General features: G+C 47.6%; 1 protein-coding gene across 16 annotated transcripts in view; it reads left to right on the top strand.

Annotated features, from left to right (window-relative positions):
* The window catches only part of DAB2IP (DAB2 interacting protein), a 216016-nt gene extending 207166 nt beyond the window's left edge, over positions 1-8850 (top strand). For 12 of the 16 annotated variants that reach the window (XM_016961574.4, XM_016961572.4, XM_016961589.4 and 9 more), the window contains 2 exons: positions 4787-4874; positions 5657-8850. In XM_016961574.4, the coding sequence (XP_016817063.1) occupies positions 4787-4874; positions 5657-5824 (256 nt within the window). In that variant the 3' untranslated portion in view covers positions 5825-8850. The remainder of the gene's footprint in view (positions 1-4786; positions 4875-5656) is intronic. The other 4 variants (XM_016961576.4, XM_016961575.4, XM_054658397.2 and 1 more) reach the window with 1 other exon arrangement.
* The last annotated feature ends 18666 nt before the right edge of the window (positions 8851-27516 follow it).

The raw sequence follows: 27516 nt of genomic DNA, 5'->3' as shown, positions 1-27516 counted from the left end.
TGGGCAGCCCACGCAGAATACAAAGCTGGGGATGAGGCTGGACCAATGACAGCTGGCTCCCGACGGGCCTGAGCCCCTACAAGGAGCCACACCATCTTAGTAAGCACTCTCAGGGGCGCTGAGAAGCTGGATGGGGGGTGCCAGGAAAGACAGGGAGGACCCCAATACAGGGTAAGAAAAGTGGGAATGAGCCTCAGTTACGTATAGTAGATGGAGGTGGAAGACACAGCATAGCCCCCAGATTCCTACCAAGAGTGTCTGGGTGTGGGCGTATCAGGGTACCAGTTACTGAGCTGGGAACTGTTAAGAGGAGTGGTTTGAGTGGGGAGGGAGAGGGGGATGGTGCCAGTCTGATATCCTGAGTTTTAAGGGGCCTGGGTTATCTGGGAAAGGGCTTCAGAGGAACAGCGGGTTTTAATGCTGACTCTCATCTTTTTGAAGGCTTATGTCAGGCCCCATGTTGGTGCCTCCATCTCTGTCTCTGGCTCTGCCTATGGGTAGGGCATCCCTACCTTGGTGTCAGGCAGGGAGTGCAATCAACCCCAGGGTCCCAGTCGTGGAGTTTACTTCCTTCTCAGGCACGGGAGGAGAGACAGTGTGTCTTGTTTGAATTGGCCTGGTCTAAGACCCCATCAGCTGGACAGACCAAGCAGGTGTGCAAGAGCCAGGAAGGCCTCTGCTCCATGTTTCGTCTATGACATAAGCCCTTCCCAGATTCCTCCTATTTAGACCACCTGTTTCTCTGTTCCTGACTGTTGTTTGCTTCATTTACTTGTAGTTTTGTTCATTATGAAATAGTTAACATGAGTGAAACCAGGGTGACTAGAAACCTGCTGTTCACTTGTTCTCCAGCTCTCCTCTTGGCTCACCTTGTGTGTGTTTCCAAGAATGGAAATGCTTTTCAATTTAACTGCCTTCTCTACATTGTGTGTATTCTCTGATATTTGCATGTTCTGAATTCAGAGACTTGCTTAACACGTTCGTTTCTACTAACCAATCCTGGAATATTTCCTCCTTAATGTAAATGTCAGTTAGGTAGATAGTGTTCAAGTATTCCATATCCTTACTGGCTTTTCTATTTCTCCCTTCATTCCAACTGGTTTTTGCTTTATGTACACTGAAACTATTCTTAGGTGCATATACATTTAGGCTGTTTATGTACTATTGTTGAATTAACCTCTTTGTCATTATAAAATCACTTTCTTTATCCCTTGAAATATTCTTTGCTCTGAAATCTGCCTTGTCTGCTATTAATGTAGCCACCCCAACTTCCTTTTGATTCGTGTTGGTATGGTATAGCTTTTTTTATCCTCCTGCTTTTAACTCATTGTCTTGGTCCATTCAGGCTGCTATAACAAGATACATTAGACTGGGTAATTTATAAACAACAGAATATGTATTGCCCTCAGTTCTGAAGTCTAACATCAAAATGCCAGCAGATTCAGGGTATAATGACTCTCTGCTTCATATTATAGTGCACTGTTCCTGTGTTCTCACATTGTAGGGGGTGTGAGCAAGCTCCCTTGGGCTTCTTGTATAATATAAAAGCACGAATTCCATTTTTGAAGGCAAAGCCCATATGATGTAATCACCTCTCAAAATCCCTACCTATTAAGATAATCAATCACCTTGGGGGTTAGGTGTCAACATATGAATTTAGAAGGTGACACAAACATTCAGAGCATAGCACCCATCTATATATATGAAGTGGGTTTATTTTACGGGCACCATACTATTGGGTCTTGCTTTCGTCTAAGTGGTTCTGCCTTTTTATTGGAGTGTTTTGACCATTTACATTTAATGTAATTATTGATATATTTAAATCTGTTGCCTCGTTTCCTATTTGTACCATCCGTTCTTTTTTTCCTGCCTTCTTTTGGACTATTTTTTTATGATTCCATTTTGTCTGCTATTGACTTATTAGCTTTATCTCTTTGTTGCTCTAGGGCAGGGATTGGCAAACTTTCTACAAAGGAGCAGATCAAAAGTATTTTAGGCTTTGTAGGCCATATGGTCTCTATTGCAACTGTTCAGCTCTGCTGTTACAGCAGAACTATTTGTGTGAGATGGCTATTTACAAAAACAGGCAATGGTCCAGATTTGGCCCTCACCCTGAGGCTGTAATGACAGGGAGTCTGTCATTGTCTTTGTTCCTCTGTACTTTATGTATCTGTTTTCCCTGGCTATTTATAAGATACTTTTTTTTTTTAAATCACTGGTTGTCAGTAGTTGGATTGTGATGTTCATTGGTGTGGTTTTCTTCTAATTTCTTGGGTCTTGGATTTGTATGTCTGCAGTCCCACCTCCCCCCATTTCTTTCTCTGGGATTCCTAGCACACGTGCATTAGGCTGACTCATTTTGTCCCGTATCTCACTGATGCTCTGTTATCTTCTTTCTTCATTTTTTTTTCTGTTTCTTGTCTTTGATAGTTTCTAAGACTATGTCTTCAAGTTTGCTAATTATTTCTTCTTCCGTGTGTAACCTGCTATTAATCTGATCCAGTATTTTTTCACTGCAGATAATTATATTTTTCACCTCTTAGAATTTCATTTTGCTTTAAATTCCATCAGTTTTAATTCTCATTGTGCTTTTACTTCTGTTTTCTGAAACATGTAGAATGTATTTATAATACCTTGTTGTTTTCATGTCCTTGTCTAATTCTATCATCTGTGACATCTGAGTCTGTTTTTACTGATTTATTTTCCGCCTGCTTATGAGTTTTCCTACTTCTCTCTGTATACTTGGTAATTTTTGGTTGGATGCCAGGCATTGTGAATCTTACAGTGAGGTGCTGAATGTTTTTGTGTTCCTTTAAATCCTTTCTGGGGGCTTTATTCTGGGAGACAGTGAGGTTACTTGGAATCTGTTCAGTCCTCTCAGGGTTTCCTTTTAAGTTTTGTTAGGCTGCGTCCTGCAGAGCCTTTAGTCTTGGCCTAACGTGGCCCTGCTCTGAGGGGGTTTCCTTCCCCGGGTCCTCTGTGATTCCCAGTGTTAGTGCGTCACTGCACTCTCACTGGTACAACATGAACTGCTTCTGCGATTGTTTTGTGTTCTCCTTTCTGACGGTTCTTGCCTAGCCTGGTAATTTTCTCATCTGCATGCAGATATTATTCAGTCAGAGACACAAGGGGAACCCCCACTCGGGAGCTATGTGGAGTTTCTCTCTGCCTCTTGCTCCTCTCTGGCTTCTGCCCTGCAAATCCCACACCTTGACCTTCCTGACCTGCTTGTCTCCTCAACTCAGTGAGGCTGCTGACTCCGCCTTCCCTCTGCTTCCAGGCTGTTCACTGGGCTCGCCTTGTTGGTTTCTGTTCTCCTAGAAATTATTGTACTGCATTGCCTGTATTGTGTCCATTTTTCTGGTTTGTTTGGTTGGTTGGTTTTTAATAAAGAGATGGGGTCTCGCCATGTTACCCAGGCTGGTCTTGAACTCCTAGTCTCAAGTGATCCTCCCTCCCTGGCCTCCCAAAGTGCTGAGATTATAGGCGTGAGCCAATGTGCCCGGCCCTATTTGTTTTTAAGACAAGAGAGTAAATACAATCTCCTTCCAATCTAATTTTCCTTAATAAAACGAATACCCTCCCGCCACCCCACCCCCAGCACAAGCTTTCCTCAGAGTGATACCTTCCTGTACTGGGGAACCTGCCCCGGAGGGTCCCCCCCGCCACCACCGCTCCTCCCAGTTAGTGCTCCCTGAACTGCTGCCCTGCTGCCCCCATTACAGTCCCGTGCAGAACCGGCCCCGGCACAGTGGCTCCCTGTGTGTCTTCTGTGAGTGGGCTAAGTGCTTGCCCAGTGTGCGGTGGCTGCTCTAGGCTGGAGGAATCAAGAGGGCAGGGATGGAGAGAAGCCTTGGGAGTGGAGGGCTCATCTAAGAGTGTGTGGAGCAAGGAGAAGGTAGGCTGAGGCCAAAGCCCTGTGGACCCCCATGTCCAGAGGCAGACAGGACAAGGCATCTAGGAGACAGGCAGACCCAGAGAGTGTGGGGTCTCAAAGCCAAAGGAGAGTGGGAAGGTGGGAGTGCCCAGCAGTGAGAGTGTCTCAGGAACCAGCCAGGTGGGGCCAGGAGGGCTCCCAGGCAGGGAGCAGCAGGACGGAGCCAGCCTCCTGCCCACTGAGCTTCTGCGGGTGCTATGTCCCCCAGCTACTGCTCATTATCCTGCCTGCACACCTGTCCTTCAGATGTCTCCTACCGATGTGCGACCTCCCAGCCCACCCTCCAGGGAACGTCACCGCTTCCTGCTCTTTGTTCCAGGGACCTGAGCTTTCCACTAGCGCAGCTGCTCCGTGCAGGGTGTAGTTAGTTACTCGTGCCTCCTGCCTTGTGAACTTCTTGAGGGAAAGGACTAGAGTTCATTCATCTTGGCACCTCGAGTACAACTTCGTGAAGATGGCGGGGGCAGGGTGGAAAAAGTTCTAGAGCCTTTCAGGGCCTTCGTCTTTCCACCACCTGCCTAGCTCTAGGGGTTTGAAGATCTAACGCCCATTTCCACCCATCTTGGCTCCTGGAAGAACATCGGGAAAGGGGCAGCCCAGGGGCCTCTGGGGCTTTAGGAGCAGCGAGTGTGGGATGTGGAGGTGAGGAAGGAGGCCCAGCAGTGTCAGTTGCTGGGAGTCGGCTGGAGGGCCTCTGCCCCAGGCAAGTATGGGAGACAAGTCTCTGACCCAAGGAGGGGCTCTCCTAGTGTGTCCCTGCTGTGTGCGGGGGTGATGGGCTTGTTCTCACACCCTCCCCACCTCTGCTGCCTCCAGGGCCAGTCTGACTGTCTCTGTCTCTGGCTATAGGTTGATGTCCGTGGAGGAAGAACTGAAGAAGGACCACGCAGAGATGCAAGCGGCTGTGGACTCCAAACAGAAGATCATTGATGCCCAGGTGGGGGCTCTGGCCCTTTGGTCAGCCACAAGAGTTAAAGGGCCTGGGATTAGGAGGGGGTGACTAGCCTCTCCATCCTCAGTCGTACCTCACTGCAGACACTGAGGGGAATAAGAAACCAGAATCTGCCCTGAGAAGTCAGACCTGTGGTCTTAGTGGGCCACAAGCTCACTAGGACAGGCTGTGAAAGGAGAGAGGCAGCTCCTCCCCTGCCAGGGCTCTTGGCGGGCATTGTCTTTCACCAGGACTGCTGACCAAAGAGTGGAGGGCAGTGGGGGTAGGAGTGAAGGCAGGCTGGTCAGAGGGAGCAGTGGGGCTCTCGTTCACAACTATGGCATCCAGGCTGCATTGAGGGGAGACGTGAAAGGCTCTCTGGCCCCAGCCTCCTTTACTCAGGGCTGCACCGCTTTCCTTTCACTCGCCCAGGAGTAGGCTGGGCCTTGCTCAGGCTGTAAACTGCACAGACCAGGAGCTGTGACCTCTGGTGTGTCACGCATACACATGTGAGCAAGGGTGCGTGCCTTAGGGGCCGCAGGCAGCCCATAGACAGCACTAGAGCTGCTGCATTTGGGCTGATAAGCAGGCAGCAAGGCTGTGTCCATGATGCTGCAGAGGTCTCTGCCCACCTTCTCTTGCCAGCTGCTCACAGCCCGGAGCCTGCCTGCCACCCTCATCTCCAGGCCACCCCCTTCCCCGATGCTTGTCGTAGGTATACACGGCCCTAAGGAGGCCCCTAAGGAGCCTGTCCCATGACCCCACCCTCACATCCCCGTTGTCCACAGGAGAAGCGCATTGCCTCGTTGGATGCCGCCAATGCCCGCCTCATGAGCGCCCTGACCCAGCTGAAAGAGAGGTACAGCATGCAAGCCCGTAACGGCATCTCCCCCACCAACCCCACCAAATTGCAGATTACTGAGAACGGCGAGTTCAGAAACAGCAGCAATTGTTAACCTGCCTGAGGAGGGAGGAAGCTACCCAAGGAGAGGGGGACTATGGTGGCCAAGGGCAGGGTCTCGGCCTGGGGAGGCACCCACGGTTGCAGCCCCAGCGTGGGTGTCAGGAGGCCGAGCCTCCCCTCCCTGCCGCTGTCCAGGAGGCGGCCGCAGAGGGAGCCACCAGAGACTGAAGCAGCGTGAGGCGAGGTCACCAGCCGCTCCCTGTGGGGTGCGGGCAGAAGAGACTGCACGCTGGGGAGTGGGGACAGCCTGATGGGGCAGGGGGCCTGCCAAAAATATGTCTGTTGGTTCCTGAATGTGGTGTGTCCTTGTCCTCCTGGATCTGGCCGAGTGCATGTGTCCCCACACCCGTGCCAGGGAGGGGGCTTCCTGGAGGGGGGATTCAAGGGCTAGGGGCCTACACCTGTGGCTTCCCCTCGCCTCCTTGGGGGGCCCGGGACTCCCTGGCAGCCAGGCCCTGTCCTGTGGGACCTGGCACTTGGCGGATCAGTTGGCAGGCAGGAAGATAGGAGGACACAGAGCAGGAGGTCAGTGTCCCCTGCCTGTCTCCATCCGAAGCACCTGCCACTGCATGCAGCCTGTTGGGACCTTCCTGGCTGTGAGGAACTGAGGATTCCTACCCACCCCCTCTGAACCTGTCCCCAGAGCACCACCTGCCACCTTCTTCCCTGCCTTAGTTATATTGCCAGATAGACCCAGTGAGGGCCATGGCTTTTTCTTGTGAGCTCTTGTCCCTGTGGGGAGGACCCACGGCTTCCCACACCTCCCACACAGGCCCAGGCTGATGCTCTAGGGCTCCCAGAAGCCAAAGATCTGGGCGGATCTGGCCAGATGGCTCTGAGCACTGTATCTGCCTTCTCCTGGGGCCCAGCACACCCAGGGCACAGTGGTCCTGTAGGGAGTGCCACCTGGTGCTCACCCTGAAAGAAAAGGTGATCCTTCCTCTGAGTGATGGTTTAAAAAAAGATTCTAACGCCTGCAGGCCCTGAGAAGGTGGATAACTGTGATTTTTTTTCCTTTCACAGTATGCATTAGAAACAAAAGCCCGCTTGCTCGCTTGCTGGAACACAGGGGCCTTTTAAGTTGAGCGTGCGCACTGCATGGGAAATAGCGGCCCTGGAGGATGTTAGACTTGCTCCCTCTCCAAGACAGCAGCAGCCTGCACCCGCCCCGTGTGTGTGGCCGGCCTCGTCCTCACCCTTCCCGGCCCCCGGCCAAGGACCCAGGCGCTGCATACAGGGGAGGGGCGCACCCCACAGCTGGGGCCGGTTTTCCTCAGCTCTAGGCTGTTCTGTAGCTTATCTGCCCCTCCCCCACTTTCAAGACAGATGAGCAGGAGCTTGGGTCTCTCTCGGCCCCTGTCTGTTCCCAGCCCCTGCAGATTCCGAGCAAGGGCCCTGGGTAACAAGGGTGGGAGTGGGGCCTTTGCCAGCAGAGCCAGGGCAGGGCGAGCTGCAGGAATCACCCCTCTGCCCCTGCAGCTGGAATGTGCCACAGAGGCCCCACCTGAAGGGTGGATGTGCTGGAGGGGTGGCCCAGAGCCATACTGCGTCCACCCTGAGCTCGGGGACAGGTGACAGTGGCTGCTCTGGGAAGGGGCTCTTAGATGTAACCTACAATTCAGTTAGGCTAGAGACAGATGCTGGTGGAGGAAGGGCTGGGCCACCAGGGATCACAGACCACAGGAAGATGGGAGGTGGGAGCAGAGGCCCTGCCCCCACCCCTTCCTGTCTCACTCCTCTGTCTTGTCCCCACCCATGCGCCTTCGTGCCTGAGACCAGGGTGGCCACACAGGCAGGGCCTGGCTCCAGTCTCATCCTCCCATTGCCCAGTGAGCCCTGCTCTTCTCTCCCCAGCCCCCTCCCACCGCTGCCTCGTAGAGTGACCTCGGACAGAGCCCCCCTAGCAATACAGGGAGGCTCCTGGGGCCTGGACAGGCGGGCTCGGAGGCTACCCGCTGTGGCCGGTGCCAGCTGCCCTTGCAGGGTGGGTGAGCTCTCAGGCCGAGAGCCTTATTTACCTAGTGCAAAAACTGTAAAAGTGTACAGACTCTTCACAGATTTTTATCTTAATTGCAAGTCTGCCGATTTTGTAAATGTTCTTGGTGTTTGACTGTAATGTAACTATCTCACCTAATGGTTGTACATATCCTTTGGTCCTGGTGCTGCCGAGGGCTGGCCGGGACTGCTGCTCTCCCAAGGGTTTTATTTTATTTCTGAATCTAGAGAACAGTATTGGGCAGGAGGAAAAGGCTTGGTGTCTGCGGGGGGTGTCTTCCCTGCCTGTGGCATTTGTGTGTTGGCTTTGCAGCTGCTGTCTGAGTAGTGGCCACTGGGGTGCCTTCACTGGGCCAGTCAATGGGGGGCTCCTGCCCAGGCCACAGAGAACCTGAGTTCCCGGGAGCTGGGCCCTGCCTGCAGCCAGGGCTGGGGTTGCCAGAGGCCCTGGAAGGAAGGACAGTTCCTGCTAGGGAAGAACAGCCCCGGGGCCCCCTGGTCACCGAGACTCAGCCTCTGCTGGAGAAAGCCATGCCCTCCCTGCTAGCACAGAGGCCTGACTGACTTTTTTGCTTGACTTCCATGTTCTGGGTGATGGAAACTGCCAAACCTCCTGTCAGTGAGGACTCTTTCCGACTGCCCAGAAAGTGGGGGTGGAGGACCGAGGCTACAGCTCCACACGCCCCGGTCCCCCAGAGCATCTGCCCCAAGTACACCTCCCCCTGCGCCCCGCACGACTGCGGGAGCCAGACTGCCCAGGGAAACAGCCTCTCTCTTTTCTACACACTCAGCCACAAAGCCCCCCAGCTCCCACACCGCGTCCCAGCTCCCCTCTTTTGTAAGTATGTGAAAAGGAAAAAATGCAAACGTTGGAGTTTGGGCTGGAGCTCCTCCCTCCAGCTGCGACTTTTAACTATGTAATAATGTACAGAGGAAGCTGTTGGTGTTCTAAGACTCTGTGTGGCTGTGCAATTTCTGTACATTTGCAATTAGAAATATTAAAGATTTATTTAGCTATTTTAAGCCCGACTCGTGTCTCCATTCAGCTGTGTGTTAAGGGGTGACCCTGAGTCCGGAGCGGACACTGTCCTTTACCAAGGGGACCCCAGTATCTGGTTCACTCTGGTGGCAGTCGTGGGCAGGGGATACCCCTAAAGCCAGTGGTGGTGGTCTGGCCAGCTTGGCTCACTGGGTGATCTGGGATTGCCCCCTCCTCCTCTGGGTTGAGGGGTCTCTGCACCAGGGAGTAGAGCAGTTGTCCTCTTAAAGGCTCTTCTCTGGCTCTGATACGTTTGGAAGAAAAGTCTGCTGGTCCCACCACCTCCTGGGAGACAGGGTGGTCCCAGCACCTTCACTGCAGCACACACTGGCTCTTGCCAGGCCCTGCATTGAGCACTTTCTCATCCACTGAAATCTGGCTCTGGGAGGGAAGAGACCAGGGAGAAGAGGTGGGCCCAGGTCCCAGCAAGTCATGGCAGGGCTGGACTAAACATTTCCAAGCTTTCAACACCTTGAAAGCCAGACTCAGGCTCTCCCAACACAGACCCACCTGCAAGGCTGAACTCAGGCCCTTGTTGGGAAATAACCAGCCCCCAAGCCCCTTCAGCTGCACCTGTACAGAGAACCTTGCAGCCCTGGGTCCTGCCCTGCATCTTCAGCATCTCAGGATCTGGTCTTTTGAGTGCACAGTAACTCCAGACGCTCCAAGGGACAGGTCCTGGTCCCAGCCCTAGCCCATACCCCTCAGAAACCAGATACTGCCTGGGCCAAGCTTCTGCTGGGGGCAAGGATACCTCTGGTCAAAAAGCCAGATGGAGCTCCGTGTCTGTCACCTAGACAGGTGCCTCTGGCTCCAGCTAGGGATTGGGCCCCAGAGAGAAGCCTCGGGCCTGTCCCTGTTCTTGCCCCTGCAGCCAGCTGGAAGCCAGTACAACAGAGCCACACACCGGAGCAGGGCTGCACCGTCACCCTCACCGGTGGCCCTTGTGTCCCACCTCCCACCCTCCAGCACCCTGGCTTCTCAGGCTGTCCATCTCTAGCCTCCTGCGAGGACCCATTTTGAGCCAGCCACTCCTGGGGCCCACCCTGGGCTGCTATCACCTCTGACTTAGGAAAGTGTCATCCATGCTGCTCACAGCGGGCACAGCTGCTAAACCTTCCCTGCTCATCCTCCACATCAGCACTGGTCTGCAGACCGGCCCCTTTCCTCCCCAGCCTGTGTGTTCTCTCTGCCTTCCCCACCAAGCCTAAACCCTGTGGGCTCCCTCCTCAGCCCCTGTCTTGACAATATTCCTTGACCACTTCGGCCTAGGGGCCACCCAACAGCCGTGATCTCCAGGCCACCAAGCACTGCAGGAGAAAACTAAAAAACACCCCAGTTCTGACTGCCCTGTGGGTCTGTTCCCATCTCCATTCTCAGCTAGGCCTTCCTCTCTCATTCTCCACCCCAGTTAATCCAAACTCGTACCTCTTTTCAGATCTCCCAGCCAGCCAACTGGCCCTTCTCTGAGCCCTGCCTCCTCCCACACTGGTGACCCCCCCACCCACCACCCCCTCTCCTCAGGCCGACCACCAGCACAGCTACCCCAGCTCTCAGCAGCGGCAGGAGAGGAGGCAACCTGTTTCTTCCCAAGGCAGCCCCTAGCCAGTTCCTGCATCCCTGCCTCTTGCTGCCTCCGTGGCCTCTAAACCTCCAGCCTCCCCCGCCCCCACCCCGCTCTTTCCTACAGCATTTTAAAGTGCTAGGTCTCCACTTGCTTCAGGCTGTCTGCTTTTCTCCCCTTCAGCCAAACTTCTTAAATGTATACTGCCTGCAGCGGCCTGCCATCTCCACAGCCTCAACTCCCATTCTCCCCCCACCCATCAAAACCTGACTTTGACCTCCCGCTCCTCCACCGCCCCATTGCCTCTGCACTGCTGTCCCGTCCCTGGGTTTCAGGGACCACGATCCCTCTGCTGGGGAGATGCTCATAAGGAACACGGAACTCAAGGAGACAGCAAGGAATGGGACAAAGAAATCATTTGATGTTGATAGGCATCTATTTTATACTTGTATAAATGTAAGGGGTACAGGTGCAATTTTGTTGCATGGATACATTGCATAGAGGCAGAAGCTGGACTTTTAGTGTATCCATCACCCAAATAGTGTACATTTGCCCATTAAGTAATTTCTCATTACCCACCCCCCTTCCACCTCTCCACCCTTCTGAGGCTCCAGTGCCTACCATTTCACACTCCATGTGTACGCATTATTTAGCTTCCACTTAGAGAAAATGCCAAATTTGACTCTCTGAGTTGTTTCTGATAGGAGGCATTTATAATGAAGACACAAAAGGCATGAACTTCTATTTGTGGATAAAATAGCATCAACTAGAAAGCAAACTGCTAGAAATGCAAAGGAAGAAATTGACAGCAACAATTGCATTTGAGAGTAACACACCACTAGTATTAGTTTATTACAGATCAAGGAGGCAAAAAAATAAGAACCAAGAGGATTTTAATAATTAATAAGGTTTAATAACCTGGGATGCATCAAGCTCTTACCCTAGAGAGAGCACACCCTTTTTTCAATTATAGTTTGGAAGACTACCCGAAGCTGACTGTATACTGAGGTATGAAGAAAACCTTAGAAAGTTACCCAAAGAACCAATTCGGGCCACATTCTGTGTCTTGAAGCAAAAACAAACAAAAATCCCAAAACCCAGAGATTGGTAACAAATGTTGAATTTTTTAAAACTACCATCAATAAGTTTTAAAAAATAAATACAGAATCAATAGATTCAAAAAGAAAATTGTCTTCTAATTGAACCAGGTGTATCGTTATATTAACCACATGCATTTATCTCTCTTTCCTCCGCAAACCACTGTACTGACAGAAAAGAAATAAAAGCGTTAACCTCTATAAGGACAAAATTAATTTGGGAGATAAGAGAATTTGGAAAATCTTGGCAGATGGAAGGGGATGAAGGAAGGAAGGAAGGAAGGCGAATTTAGCAGAGCAGAGGGAGAAACCAACCGGAAATGAGCTTATCAGGTCCCAAGGAACCCCCAGAGACTCAGCAGTGGGAGGTCCCCCTGTGTGTTTTGTGGTGGGGGGCAGAGGAGGAGTCGGGGGGTGGGGAGGTACACCAGGCCAGAAACATGGGGATCAGAGTCCAGCCTCCTCCTGCTCCGCTGCACAGCCAGGAAACTACTCTTTCCCCCTCATCTCCTTGCAAGGGACTGGACATTTAGTCTCTGGAGAAATGGAGCCAGGTATACTCTGGACTTGGGGACTCAAGGCAAAGCAGAGGGCTCTGTGAGGGTGAGGCTGCCAGCAATAATGTTCCTCTCCAACCCCCGCAGTCCCATCACTGCTCCCAAAGTGCCCAGGGCCACGGGTCCAGCCCCCAGGGAGCTGATTGGAACATTGTTTGGAAAAACCGGCTCCCAGGTATTTCCCCCACCTGAGTCACTGAGCATCCCAAGGTGGCACCCCCCAATCAACATGCCCTGCACGCACATGCGCGCACACACACACAAATACACACAAACACACAAATACACACGCACACACACAAATACACAGAAACACAAATACACAAATACAAATACATAAATACACAAATACGCACACACAAATACACAAATACACATAAATACACAAATAAAAATACACAAATACACGCGCACACACGCACACACACAAAACACATACACATACACATGAATACACAAATACACGTACACACATACACAAATACACGCACACACATACACATACACACACGCATACACACATACACACACATACACGTGTGCGCACACACACATACACACACACGAAGAACACAGATAGTTGAGGACTCCCCAGACCGCTGAGGAAAGCTTGCAGTGTGAAAAGGAGAGGCCAACTTAACCAGCCTGGAAAAGAAAACAGAGGCAATGCAGGGAAGAGATGAGCCTTAAAAAAATAACCCACAACTGGCTGGACGCAGTGGCTCATGCCTGTAATCCCAGCACTTTGGGAGGCTGAGGCGGGTAGATCACTTGAGGTCAGGAGACCAGCCTGGCCAACATGGTGAAACCCCGTCTCTACTAAAAGTGGAAAAATTAGCCGGGCGTGGTGGCACGCACCTGTAGTCCCAGCTCCTCAGGAGGCTGAGGAACAAGAATCACTTGGACCGGGGAGGCAAAAGTTGCAGTGAGATTATGCCACTGCACCGCACTCCAGCCTGGGTGACAGAGAGAGACTCCATCACCAAAAAAAAAAAATATATATATATATAAATATATGTATATATAAATATATATATAATTATATATATAATTATATATATAAATATATATATAAATATATATATAATTATATATATAAATATATATATAAATTATATACATATATAAATATATGTATATATATTTATATATACATATATACACACACATATATCACATCACATATCACATCATATATATCACATCATATATATACAATATATACACACATATATATACACGATATATATACACATATATATACACACGTGTGTGTGTGTGTGTATATATATGATATATGTCAGGCCTCTGAGCCCAAGCCAAGCCATCGCATCCCCTGTGACCTGCACGTATACGCCCAGATGGCCTGAAGTAACTGAAGAATCACAAAAGAAGTGAATACGCCCTGCCCCACCTTAACTGATGACATTCCACCACAAAAGAAGTGTAAATGGCCGGTCCTTGCCTTAACTGATGACATTACCTTGTGAAAGTCCTTTTCCTAGCTCATCCTGGCTCAAAAAGCACCCCCACTGAGCACCTTGCGACCCCCACTCCTGCCCGTCAGAGAACAAACCCCCTTGACTGTAATTTTCCTTTACCTACCCAAATCCTATAAAGCGGCCCCACCCTTATCTCCCTTCGCTGACTCTCTTTTCGGACTCAGCCCGCCTGCACCCAGGTGAAATAAACAGCCATGTTGCTCACACAAAGCCTGTTTGGTGGTCTCTTCATACGGACGCGCATGAAATTTGGTGCCGTGACTCGGATCAGGGGACCTCCCTTGGGAGATCAATCCCCTGTCCTCCTGTTCTTTGCTCTGTGAGAAAGATCCACCTACGACCTCAGGTCCTCAGACCGACCAGCCCAAGAAACATCTCACCCATTTCAAATCCGGTAAGCGGCCTCCTTTTACTCTCTTCTCCAACCTCCCTCACTATCCCTCAACCTCTTTCTCCTTTCAATCTTGGCACCACACTTCAATCTCTCCCTTCTCTTAATTTCAATTCCTTTCATTTTCTGGTAGAGACAAAGAAGACACGTTTTATCCGTGGACCCAAAACTCCGGCGCCGGTCACGGACTGGGAAGGCAGCCTTCCCTTGGTGTTTAATCATTGCAGGGTCGCCTCTCTGATTATACACTCACGTTTCAAGGGTGTCAGACCACTCAGGGACGCCTGCCTTGGTCCTTCACCCTTAGCGGCAAGTCCCGCTTTTCTGGGGCAGGGCCAAGTACCCCTCAACGCCTTCTCCTTCACCCTTAGCGGCAAGTCCCGCTTTTCTGGGGCAGGGCCAAGTACCCCTCAACCCCTTCTCCTTCACCCTTAGCGGCAAGTCCCGCTTTTCTGGGGCAGGGCCAAGTACCCCTCAACCCCTTCTCCTTCACCCTTAGCGGCAAGTCCTGCTTTTCTATGGGGCAAGAACCCCCAATCCCTTTTCTCCGTGCCCAACCTCTTATCTCTGTGCCCTAATCCCTTATTTCCGCGCCCCAACCTCTTATCTCTGTGCCCCAATCCCTTATTTCCGTGCCCCAACCTCTTACCTCTGTGTCCCAATCCCTTATTTCCGCACCCCAACCTCTTATCTCTGTGCCCCAATCCCTTATTTCCATGCCCCGACCCCTCTTCCCACTTTTCTGGAGGGTAAGATCCCCCGAACCCCTTCCCTCCGTATCTCTATGCTCTCTTTTCTCTAGGTTTGCCTCCTTCACTATGGGCAACTTTCCACCCTCCATTCCTCCTTCTTCTCCTTTAGCCTGTGTCCTCAAGAACTTAAAACCTCTTCAACTCACACCTGACCTAAAACCTAAACGCCTTATTTTCTTCTGCAACACCGCTGGGCCCCAATACAAACTCGACAATGGCTCTAAATGGCCAGAAAATGGCACTTTCGATTTCTCCATCCTACAAGACCTAAATAATTTTTGTCGAAAAATGGGCAAATGGTCTGAGGTGCCTTACGTCCAGGCATTTTTCACATTTCGTTCCCTCCCTAGCCTCTGTTCCCAATGCGATTCCTCCCAGATCCTCCTTCTTTCCCTCCCACCTGTCCCCTCGGTCCCAACCCCAAGCGTCGCTGAGTCTTTCCAGTCTTCCTTTTCTACAGACTCATCTGACCTTTCCCCTCCTCCCCAGGCTGCTCGTCGCCAGGCCAAGCTAAGTCCCAATTCTTCCTCAGCCTCTGCTCCTCCACCCTACAGTCCTTCTACCACCTCCCCTCCTCACACCCAGTCCGGCTTACAGTTTAGTTCCGCGACTAGCTCTTCCCCACCTGCCCAACAATTTCCTCTTAGAGAGGTGGCTGGAGCTGAAGGCATAGTCAGGGTACATGTACCTTTTTCTCTATCAGACCTCTCTCAGATCAGTCAACATTTAGGCTCTTTCTCATCAGACCCCACTAAATACATACAGGAATTCCGATATCTAACTCTGTCCTACAACTTAACCTGCAGTGACTTAATGTCATCCTGACTTCTACCCTCTCCCCAGATGCACAGGAAAGAGTTTTTTTCTCTAGCCCAATCTCATGCTGATAACCGCGGGCTTCATGAGCCAGACCTCCAGGAAGGCATTAGAGCAGTTCCCCCGAGAGGATCCCCAGTGGAACTACCAGGCAAATTCCCCAGGTATAGCTAAGCAAGATTACATGGTTTCCTGCCTAGTTGAAGGGCTTAAAAAAGCAGCTTACAAAGCTGTTAATTATGACAAACTTAAAGAAACTACCCAAGGTAAAGATGAAAACCCAGCCCAGTTCATGGCCCGCTTCGCAGCAACCCTTAGACGCTATACTGCCCTAGACCCAGAGGGGCCAGAAGGCCGCCTTATTCTTAATATGCATTTTATCACCCAATCCACTCCTGACATTAGGAAGAAACTTCAAAAATTAGAATCTGGCCCTCAAACCCCACAACAGGAATTAATCAACCTCGCCTTCAAGGTGTACAATAATAGAGAGGAAGCAGCCAGAAGGCAACGCATTTCTGAGTTACAATTACTTGACTCTGCTGTGAGACAAAACCCAGCCACACCTCCTGCATACAGGAACTTCAAAATGCCTAAGCCGCAGCAGTCAAGCTTTCCTACAAGACTTTCTCCATCAGGATCTTGCTTCAAGTGCCAGAAATCTGGCCACTGGGCCAAGGAATGCCCACAGCTCGGGATTCCTCCCAAGCCATGTCCCATCTGCGCAGGGACCCACTGGAAATCAGACTGCCCAGCTCTCCTGGCAGCCACTCCTAGAGCCCCTAAAGCTCTAGCCCAAGGCTCTCTGACTGACTCCTTCCCAGATCTGCTTGGCTTAGTGACTGAAGATTGACGCTGCCAGATGGCCTCGGAAGCCCCCTGGACCATCACGGACGCCGAGCTTCGGGTAACTCTGACAGTGGAGGGTAAGTCCATCCTCTGTTTAATCGATACGGGGGCTACCCACTCCATGTTGCCTTCTTTTCAAGGGCCTGTTTCCCTTGCCCCCATAACTGTTGTGGGTATTGACGGCCAAGCTTCAAAACCCCTGAAAACCCCCCGACTCTGGTGCCAACTTGGACAACACTCTTTTATGCACTCTTTTTTAGTTATCCCCACCTGCCCAGTTCCCTTATTAGGCCGAGATATTTTAACCAAACTATCTGCTTCCCTGACTATTCCTGGACTACAGCCACATCTCATTGCCGCCCTTCTCCCCAACCCAAAGCCTCCTTCCCTTCTTCCTCTCATATCCCCCCACCTTAACCCACAAGTATGGGACATCTCTACTCCTTCCCTGGCAACTGATCACATGCCCATTACCATCCCATTAAAACCTAATCACCCTTACCCTGCTCAATGCCAATATCCCATCCCACAGCATGCTTTAAAAGGATTAAAGCCTGTTATCACTCGCCTGCTACAGCATGGGCTTCTAAAACCTATAAACTCTCCTTACAATTCCCCCATTTTACCTGTCCAAAAACCGGATAAGTCTTACAATTTAGTTCAGGATCTGCGCCTTATCAACCAAATTGTTTTGCCTATCCACCCCATGGTGCCAAACCCATATACTCTCCTATCCTCAATACCTGCCTCTACAACCCATTATTCTGTTCTAGATCTCAAACATGCTTTCTTTACTATTCCTTTGCACCGTTAATCCCAGCCTCTCTTCGCTTTCACTTGGACTGACCCTGACACCCATCAAGCTCAGCAAATTACCTAGGCTGTACTGCTGCAAAGCTTCACAGACAGCCCCCGTTACTTCAATCAAGCCCAAATGTCTTCCTCATCTGTTACCTATCTCGGCATAATTCTCATAAAAACACACGTGCTCTCCCTGCCAATCGTGTCCAAGATCTCTCAAACCCAAGCACCTTCTACAAAACAACAACTCCTTTCCTTCCTAGGCATGGTTAGCACGGTCAGAATTCTTACACAAGAGCCAGGACCACACCCTGTAGCCTTTCTGTCCAAACAACTTGACCTTACTGTTTTAGCCTAGCGCTCATGTCTGCGTGCAGCAGCTGCCGCTGCTTTAATACTTTTAGAGGCCCTCAAAATCACAAACTGTGCTCAACTCACTCTCTACAGTTCTCATAACTTCCAAAATCTATTTTCTTCCTCATACCTGACGCATATACTTTCTGCTTCCTGGCTCCTTCAGCCATACTCACTCTTTGTTAAGTCTCCCACAATTACCGTTGTTCCTGGCCCAGACTTCAATCTGGCCTCCCACATTATTCCTGATACCACACCTGACCCCCATGACTGTATCTCTCTGATCCACCTGACATTCACCCCATTTCCCCAAATTTCCTTCTTTTCTGTTCCTCACCCTGATCACGCTTGATTTATTGATGGCGGTTCCACCAGGCCTAATCGCCACACACCAGCAAAGGCAGGTTATGCTATAGTACAAGCCACTAGCCCACCTCTTAGAACCTCTCATTTCCTTTCCATCGTGGAAATCTATCCTCAAGGAAATAACTTCTCAGTGTTCCATCTGCTATTCTACTACACCTCAGGGATTATTCAGGCCCCCTCCCTTCCCCATCAAGCTCGAGGATTTGCCCCACCCAGGACTGGCAAATTAGCTTTACTCAACATGCCCTGAGTCAGATAACTAAAATATCTCTTAGTGTGGATAGACACTTTCACTGGATGGGTAGAGGCCTTCCCCACAGGGTCTGAGAAGGCCACCGCGGTCATTTCTTCCCTTCTGTCAGACATAATTCCTCAGTTTGGCCTTCCCACCTCTATACAGCAGTCTGATAATGGACCAGCCTTTACTAGCCAAATCACCCAAGCAGTTCCTCAGGCTCTTGGTATTCAGTGGAACCTTCATATCCCTTACCATCCTCAATCTTCGGGAAAGGTGGAACGGACTAATGGTCTTTTAAAGGCACACCTCACCAACAGCCTCCAACTTAAAAAGGATTGGACAGTACTTTTACCCCTTGCTCTTCTCAGAATCAGAGCCTGTCCTCGAGATGCTACAGGGTACAGTCCATTTGAACTTTTATATGGATGCACTTTCTTGCTTGGCCCCAACCTCATCCCAGACACCAGCCCTCTAGGCGACTATCTTCCAGTCCTCCAGCAGGCTAGACAGGAAATTCGCCAGGCTGCTAATCTTCTCTTGCCTACTCCAGATCCCCAGCCCTATGAAGACAACCTAGCTGGATGATCAGTTCTTATTCCTCCCAGGCCCTCTTCTTGTTTACTTATACCCAGCCCCGAAAATAACAGTGAAAGATTGCTCGTAGATACTCAACGTTTTCTCATACACCATGAAAATCGAACCTCCCCCTCTACGCAGTTACCCCATCAGTCCCCATTACAACCTCTGACAGCTGCCACCCTAGCTGGATCCCTAGGAGTCTGGGTACAAGACACCCCTTTCAGCACTCCTTCTCATCTTTTTACTTTACATATCCAGTTTTGCCTCGCACAAGGTCTCTTCTTCCTCTGTGGATCCTCTACCTACATGTGTCTACCTGCTAATTGGACAGGCACGTGTACACTAGTCTTCCTTACCCCCAAAATTCAATTTGCAAATGGGACCGAAGAGCTCCCTGTTCCCCTCATGACACCGACACGACAAAAAAGAGTTATTCCACTAATTCCCTTGATGGTGGGTTTAGGACTTTCTGCCTCCACTATTGCTCTCGGTACTGGAATAGCAGGCATTTCAACCTGTCACGACATTTCGTAGCCTGCCTAATGACTTCTCTGCTAGCATCACAGACATATCACAAACTTTATCAGTCCTCCACGCCCAAGTTAACTCTTTAGCTGCAGTTGTCCTCCAAAACCTCCGAGGCCTTGACTTACTCACTGCTGAAAAAGGAGGACTCTGCATATTCTTAAATGAGGAGTGTTGTTTTTACCTAAATCAATCTGGCCTGGTGTATGACAACATAAAAAAACTCAAGGATAGAGCCCAAAAACTTGCCAACCAAGCAAGTAATTACACTGAACCCCCTTGGGCACGCTCTGATTGGATGTCCTGGGTCCTCCCAATTCTTAGTCCTTTAATACCCATTTTTCTTCTTCTTTTATTCGGACCTTGTATCTTCCATTTAGTTTCTCAATTCATCCAAAACCGTATCCAGGCCATCACTAATCATTCTATATGACAAATGTTTCCTCTAACATCCCCACAATATCACCCCTTACCGCAAGACCTCCCTTCAGCTTAATCTCTCCCACTCTAGGTTCCCATGCCACCCCTAATCCCGCTTGAAGCAGCCCTGAGAAACATCGCCCATTCTCTCTCCATACCACCGCCCAAAAATTTTCGCCGCCCCAACACTTCAACACTATTTTGTTTTATTTTTCTTATTAACATAAGAAGGCAGGAATGTCAGGCCTCTGAGCCCAAGCCAAGCCATCGCATCCCCTGTGACCTGCACGTATACGCCCAGATGGCCTGAAGTAACTGAAGAATCACAAAAGAAGTGAATACGCCCTGCCCCACCTTAACTGATGACATTCCACCACAAAAGAAGTGTAAATGGCCGGTCCTTGCCTTAACTGATGACATTACCTTGTGAAAGTCATTTTCCTGGCTCATCCTGGCTCAAAACGCACCCCCACTGAGCACCTTGCGACCCCCACTCCTGCCCGTCAGAGAACAAACCCCCCTTGACTGTAATTTTCCTTTACCTACCCAAATCCTATAAAACGGCCCCACCCTTATCTCCCTTCTCTGACTCTCTTTTCGGACTCAGCCCGCCTGCACCCAGGTGAAATAAACAGCCATGTTGCTCACACAAAGCCTGTTTGGTGGTCTCTTCACACGGACGTGCATGAAAATACATACATATATATACATACATATATATATATATGCTGGAATGACAGCCTGCCTTCCTCTTGCCTTAGTTCCAACTTTGAGGTTGCTTTTTTCCTTAATACGCCTTGACAATATGCCATAGTCACAAACCCCAAAGCCTTGGTGACCTGGCAGCAAATGAGTAACTGAAGCAGCCCTGCTTGAGATGACACCCAGACCCAGTGTCCGGGGACATCAAGGAGGGGTGGAGACTGGAGGGAATTGAAAAGCATATGCCCTTACTAAAGGCAGCAGGGAATCTTTGCTGTGGATTTACAAACCATCCATTCTCTGTTGACTCCTCCATTTCTATACCCAGCCCCACCATGCCCCAAGCTGCACGTTCACAGGGCTGAATGCCCACTTGGATAGTTCACAGGCATCAAACTTGTTATGTCTGAAATGGAGCCCTTGACTTTTCTGACCCCGAACATATGTAGGGTTCTACATAGGCAATCACAATTGTTGAAACAAATTTACAAATAGATGCAAAATTGGTCTCTCTTCAGGCAATAATCAAGTGCATTCCACCAAATACCACGTATTTGCATTTCTTTATTTTTTTTATTTTGGATAAAGAAAATGTGGCACATATACACTGCAGGCTTCCTCAGGGATCCTGCACCTGAGATGAGTGGCTCCTCTGGTCCCCTCGTATCCACTGTACCAGTGGCAGGCGAGAAGGGCCTGGCCAAAGTCAGACTACCATCCCCTGGGGAAGAGACTGTTTCTGTTTCTGACTGGCTGGGCCTCTCAGAGGACAGGAATCTTTGACTAATTTGTTTTCTGGATATTTTAAGGATATATAAAAATAAAGAAATGCTAACAGAGTTATAAAAATAACCATAAATTCTGAACACTTACGTTGAATACATACATGAATGTTTTAATACAAATTAAGTGTTGTATAGCAATGTACACAATGGAATATTATTCAGCCAGAAAAAAAAAGAATAGAATCCTGTTGTTTGCATTCCTATGGATGAGAATCACATGCACCATGATCAGCTTTTCATGACTTAACGGAGTTATAAAGCAGCTCAAAGACAATGAAAGGCAAGTAGTGGATGTAGAACATCCAGTAATCCTTTTTGCCTATTTTATTTTATTTACTTATTTATTTTAAGACAGAGTGTTGCTCTGTTGCCTGGGCTGGGGTGCAGTGGCACGATCTCGGCTCACTACAACCTCCGCCTCCCGGGCTCAAGGGGTCCTCTTACCTCAGCCTCGCGAGTAGCTGGGATTACAGGCATGCACCACCATGTCCAGCTAATTTTTCTGGTTTTTGGTAGAGACGGGGTTTCACCATGTTGCCGAAGTTGAGTCCTGGGCTCAAGTGATCCACCTGCCTTGGCTTCCCAACGTGCTGGGATTACAGGCTTGAGCCACTGCACCTGGCCCCTCCTATTTTAAAGACTTTCACACATTTTTCTGCTTACAAAAAACCCTCAGAAATATATAAAGTTAAAAGGGATTTCCTCACCTACAAATTCCCCCCTGTAGATATATACTGTTAACTGTTTATCAAGGTTTCTGACAGGCTTGATTCCTGCACACACAAACTGATACTTTAAAGACAAAAATAGAATCACACTACACACAGATCAATAGTTGCTTTTTTCACTTGGCAGTATATCATGGACATAACACTACAGATATAATTCTTTTTTTTGTGTTACTTTATTATTTTATTTTTAACCATTATACTTGCACATGGTCTAAAAATTTAAAATCCCTGGAAACAGATTTATTTTATTTTATTTTATTTTTTTGAGACAGAGTCTCACTCTGTCGCCCAGGCTTGAGTGCAGTGGCATGATCTCAGCTCACTGCAACCTCCGCCTCCCAGGTTCAGGCAATTCTCCTGCCTCAGCCTCTCGAGTAGCTGGAATTACAGGCACCTGCCACCACACCCGGCTAATTTTTGTTTTTTAGTAGAGACGGGGTTTCACCGTGTTGGCCAGGCTGGTCTCGAACTCCTGACCTCATGATCCACCCACCTTAGCCTCCCAAAATGCTGGGATTACAGGCGTGAGCCACCGTGCCCAGCCTAGAAGTTTTTAAAAAGACTTTTGCTTTGGAAATCATTTCTGACTTACAGCTAAGTTGCTAAAATCAATGGTACCAGGAATACCGTGTGCCTTTTACCTGTAATCTATTAATATTTTTACCCCCTTTGCTTTATCATTCTCAGTCTCCCTCTTTCCGCACACACATGCACACACATACACACACAATTTATTTTCTGAACTGCTTGAAGTTAAGTTACATACATCATAGCCCTTTATCTAACCTAAACACTTCAGTAGTATATTTTTACTAAGATTAGGAATATTCTCTTACATAATCAACTTCAGTCAATTTAACATTGGTATACATTTTTATCTACTCTCAACATTCACGTTCCAATTTTCTGAGTCGAACCAATAATGTCCTTTTTCAGTAATTTTCCCCTGTAGTACAGGAGGCAGCCTAGGGGCAGGGGTTGCAGTTAGCTGTCATATCTCTTTAGCCTCTTTTAATCTGGAACATTTTCATAGCCTTTTGTGATCTTTTATGGCATTGACATTTGAGAAGAATACGACCAAGCACACCCACCTTTTTCAAAAATAGAAAAGCATTTGTCTGATGTTTCCTTGGGACTAGTTTTTGGTTCTTCATTCTTAGCCAAAATCCTGCATAGAGCGTATTGAGTCCTTCTCAGAGGAGCACATCTGGAGGCACAAGACAGCCATCTGTCCTTCCTTGGTGATGTTAATTTTGATCACTCGATCAAGGCGTTGTCCAATTTCTTCACTGTATAATTACTGGAGTTTTTTGATCTTCTTTGCAACTAATAAGCAGTCTGTGGGGAGACACTTTGAGACCATGAAAACATTCTGTTCCTCATCAGAATGTTCCCCTAGATTTAGCAACCATGAATGATTCTTAATTGATCCCATCTTTACTAGGATAGTTGCAAAAGATGATTTTCCAACTCTAACAATCTCTCCATTTCACCGGTTGACTCTCAGAATTCTCTCGTCAGCATAGGTCCACCTTCTCCCCCACGTATTGATAAATCTATTTACTATTGGTATAGATTCAGAAATTCCCATTTTTAAGGGTTTATATTTCATTACTTTATTATTTTGGTGCTCAAATAGTCCTAGATTTTGCCACCGGCAGCCCCTTTAAGCTGCTGACATTTCCCCCAAAAGTGCTTTTGATCATTCCTTACTTTCTGGTGTAACAAAACGTCCCAGGCTCACAATGTACCTACACTGCCCAAGCTCTCAAATTAGTCATTTCTCCGAGAAACCCTGGGTAATGGTATTAAGAACCAAGATCTGCGAGCTAGTAGAATGGCTTTTCTTCTTGACCTTGTCAGCAGACAGAACTAGGAAATAAATACATATATGTGCATATACACATCCACGTGCACACAAAAGTGCATATACACATTCTACAAATCATGGGTTTGCATCTGTACCTCCAATTCCATGGAATCTGAAGTTTAACAGGCACCCCCGGGAAGCAAGCTCCTGCATCAGGCAAATCAGGAAGAACCTGCAAATGCTCATCAGAGGAGAAAGCAACCCACAGGAGGGAGAGGTGGGGCTGCTCCCTGCTCCCTGCACTGAGCAGGGCACCCTACAGGAATAGATGAGCCCGCTAACCTGCAACACAGGGCAATGGTGAGTCTTGCTTTGCTCCCCATCAGAGCATGTCGGAGATGCAGAACCCTCTTAATGGGTCTTAAATAAATGCTGAAGTGGTTCAAGTGATGTTTCCTCAATAAACAGGAGTGTGCTGCTAGGAGAAAGGAACAGGCTGAAAACAAGAACTTGGAAGGAAAGAATGTCATTGCTGATGGTGGACAACAGAACGCGTGTGCTGAAAAGTCAAATCAGTGATCCATTCTAGAACATCGGCTTGAAGCATCCAAGAATAAGGCAAAAGAGAAATAATTGGAAATTAAAGGGACAATAAATAAATGGGAATATCTCATTCATGGTAATAATTCAAGAAAAGCAAATAAAAATAACAAATATCTATATTTTTTGGTCCAGCAATGTTTAGGTAATAGAAACACAAAAGGAATCAACCTAAATAGAGAAAAATACATGAGATTTGTTAAAGAACATATAGGGGCTGGGGTTCCCTCTGCCACTGCATGTCACATCGCATCGCAAACTTTCTTGGGGGGTGGTGGGTATCCATCACTTCAAGCATTTCTCACTTATTTGTGTTACAAACATTCCAATTATACTCTTTTCGTTTAGGGTCTTTTGTTTTGTTTTGTTTTAAGATGGAATCCTGCTCTGTCACCCAGGAGTGCAGTGGCGCAATCTCGGTTCACTGCAGCTTTTGCCTCCCAGCTTCCAGAGATTCTTCTGCCTCAGCCTCCTGAGTAGCTAGGAGTACAGGCACATGCCACCACGCCCGGCTAATTTTAGTATTTTTAGTAGAGACAGGGTTTCACCATGTTGGCCAGGCCGATCTCGAACTCCTGACCTCAGGTGATCCATCCACCTCGGCCTCCCAAAGTGCTAGGATTACAGGTGTGAGCCACTGCACCAGGCCTAGTTGTTTTTAAATGTACAAAAAGTTACTGTCAACTGTGGTCACCCTGTTACTCTATCAAATATTAGGTCTTATTCTTTCTAACTATATTTTTGTACCCATTAATTATCCCCACTTTCCCCGTCCACCCTCACCCTCAACACCCTTCCCAGCCTCTGCTAATCGTCATTCTACTTTTTATCTTCATGAGTTCAACTGTTTTAACTCTTAGCTCCCACAAATGAGTGAGAACATGTAAAGTTTGTCTTTCCGTGCCTGGCTTATTTCATTTAACATAATGACCTCCAGTTCCATCTATGTTGTTGCAAATGACAGGATCTCATTCTTTTTTATGGCTGAATAGTATTCCATTGTGTGTATGTACCACATTTTCTTTATCCATTCATCTGCTGATGGGCACTTAGATTGATTCCAAATCCTGGCTATTGTGAATAGCCATGTTGCAATAAACATGGGAGGGCAGATATTGCTTTGATATACCTGTTTCCTTTCTTTTGGGTACGTACCCAGCAGTGGGATTGCTGCATTGTAGGATAGTTCTACTTTTAGCTTTTTGAGGACCCTCCTTACTGTTCTCCATACTGGTTGTACTAATTTACATTCCTACCAACAGTGTATGAGGGTTCCCTTTTCTCTCCACATCCTTGCCAGCATTTGTTATTTCCTGTCTTTTGGATGAAGGCCATTTAAACTGGGGTGAGATTATATATCATTGCAGTTTTGATTTGTATTTCTCTGATGGTATTTTATTTGATTTGTAGCTATTGTAAATCGGATTACTGGTGGTATTTTCTTTGATTTGTAGCTATTGTAAATGGGATTGCTTTCTTGATTTCTTTATGAGGCTGTTCTGTTGATATACAGAAATGCTACTTATTTTTGAATGTTGATTTTGTATCCTGCAATGTTACTGAATTTGTTTATCAGTTCTAATAGTTTTTTTAACTGCTTAGTTTTTTTCAAATATACAATCATATAATCTGTAAACAAGGATAATGTGACTTTTTCCTTTCCAGTTTGGATGCTCTTTATTTCTTTCTCTTGTCTTATTGCTCTGGCTAGGATTTCCAGTGCTATGTTGAATAACAATGGTGACAGTGGACATCCTTGTCTTGTTCCAGATCTTACAGGAAAGGCTTTCAGTTTTTCCTCATTCAGTATGATACTAGCTGTGGGTCTGTCATATATGACTTCTATTGTGTTGGAGTATGTTCCCAGTTTTTTGAGAGTTTTTATCATGAAAGGATGTTGAATTTATTAAATGATTTCTCAGCATCAATTGAAATGATTATATGGTTTTTGTCCTTCATTCTGAAGATACAATATATTACATTGATTTATATATGTTGAACCATCCTTATATTCCTGGGATTGTAAATGTAGATTTATTTATGCTCTCTGTTATTAGGCTGTGGGGCTCAAGTTTTATTCAACCTAGTGTAATTATCACCTAACATGATGCTTGGCCTGTGGTAAGCTCAATAAAGGAAAGGCCATATTTCTTAACCATAGAACAATGAAAGTGGGAATTAATAGCAAGAGCTTACCTGCTGCTTAGAAATCTCATCAACAGATGAATGGATAAAGAAAATATGGTGTGTATATATATACACACACACACACACATATATACATATACATATATACAATGGAACACCATTCGGCCATAAAAAAATGAAATCCTATAATTTTTGGCAACACAGATGAACCTGGAGGAAGTTACATTAAGTGAAATAAACCAGGCACAGAAAGACAAATAGTAGTAATGTGTGTTCTCACTCATATGTGGAAGCTAAATAAATTGATATCATAGAGATAGAAAGTTGAATAGTGGTAACCAGAGCCTGGGCAGGGGAGGAGGAAGGGAGGATAGGGAGAGGATGGTTGACACATACAAAATTACAGCTAGATAGGAGGAATGAGTTCTAGTGGTCACTGTAGGGTGACTGGATGTCATGGATGGAACTGGAGGTCATTATGTTAAATGAAACAAGCCAGGCACGGAAAGACAAACTTTGCATGTTCTCACTCATTTGTGGGAGCTAAGAGTTAAAACAGTTGAACTCATGAAGATAAAAAGTAGAATGACGGTTACCAGAGGCTGGGAAGGGTGTTGAGGGTGAGGGTGGACGGGGAAAGTGGGGATAATTAATGGGTACAAAAATATAGTTAGAAAGAATGAATAAGACCTAATATTTGATAGCATAACAGGGTGACCACAGTCGACAGTAATTTATATAGTTAACAAGTATTTATTCTATATTTTCAAATAGCTAGAAGAGAGGATTTTGTGTGCTCCCAACACAAAGAAATGATAAACGTTGGAGATGATGGCTGTGTAAATTACCCTGATTTGATTATTACATTATACACCTGTGGAAATATCAGACTGTATAAATATTATTAATTATTGTGTCAATTAGAAATAAAGAGAAAAGATGAGAGGCCAAAAGTAGATTGAATTATATATAAAATTGTAATAGAATAAAATAAGCATAAAAAGCTTTGCATTGAAAAAAGCTTACCTGCTGCTTGGAAATTCAAAATGCATGTAGAAATGTG

The sequence above is a fragment of the Pan troglodytes genome, chromosome 11 (assembly GCF_028858775.2).
Source record: "Pan troglodytes isolate AG18354 chromosome 11, NHGRI_mPanTro3-v2.0_pri, whole genome shotgun sequence".
NCBI lineage: Eukaryota > Metazoa > Chordata > Mammalia > Primates > Hominidae > Pan > Pan troglodytes.
The sequence above is the reverse complement of the archived record's forward strand: the minus strand, read 5'-3'. Positions and strand labels throughout refer to the sequence as shown.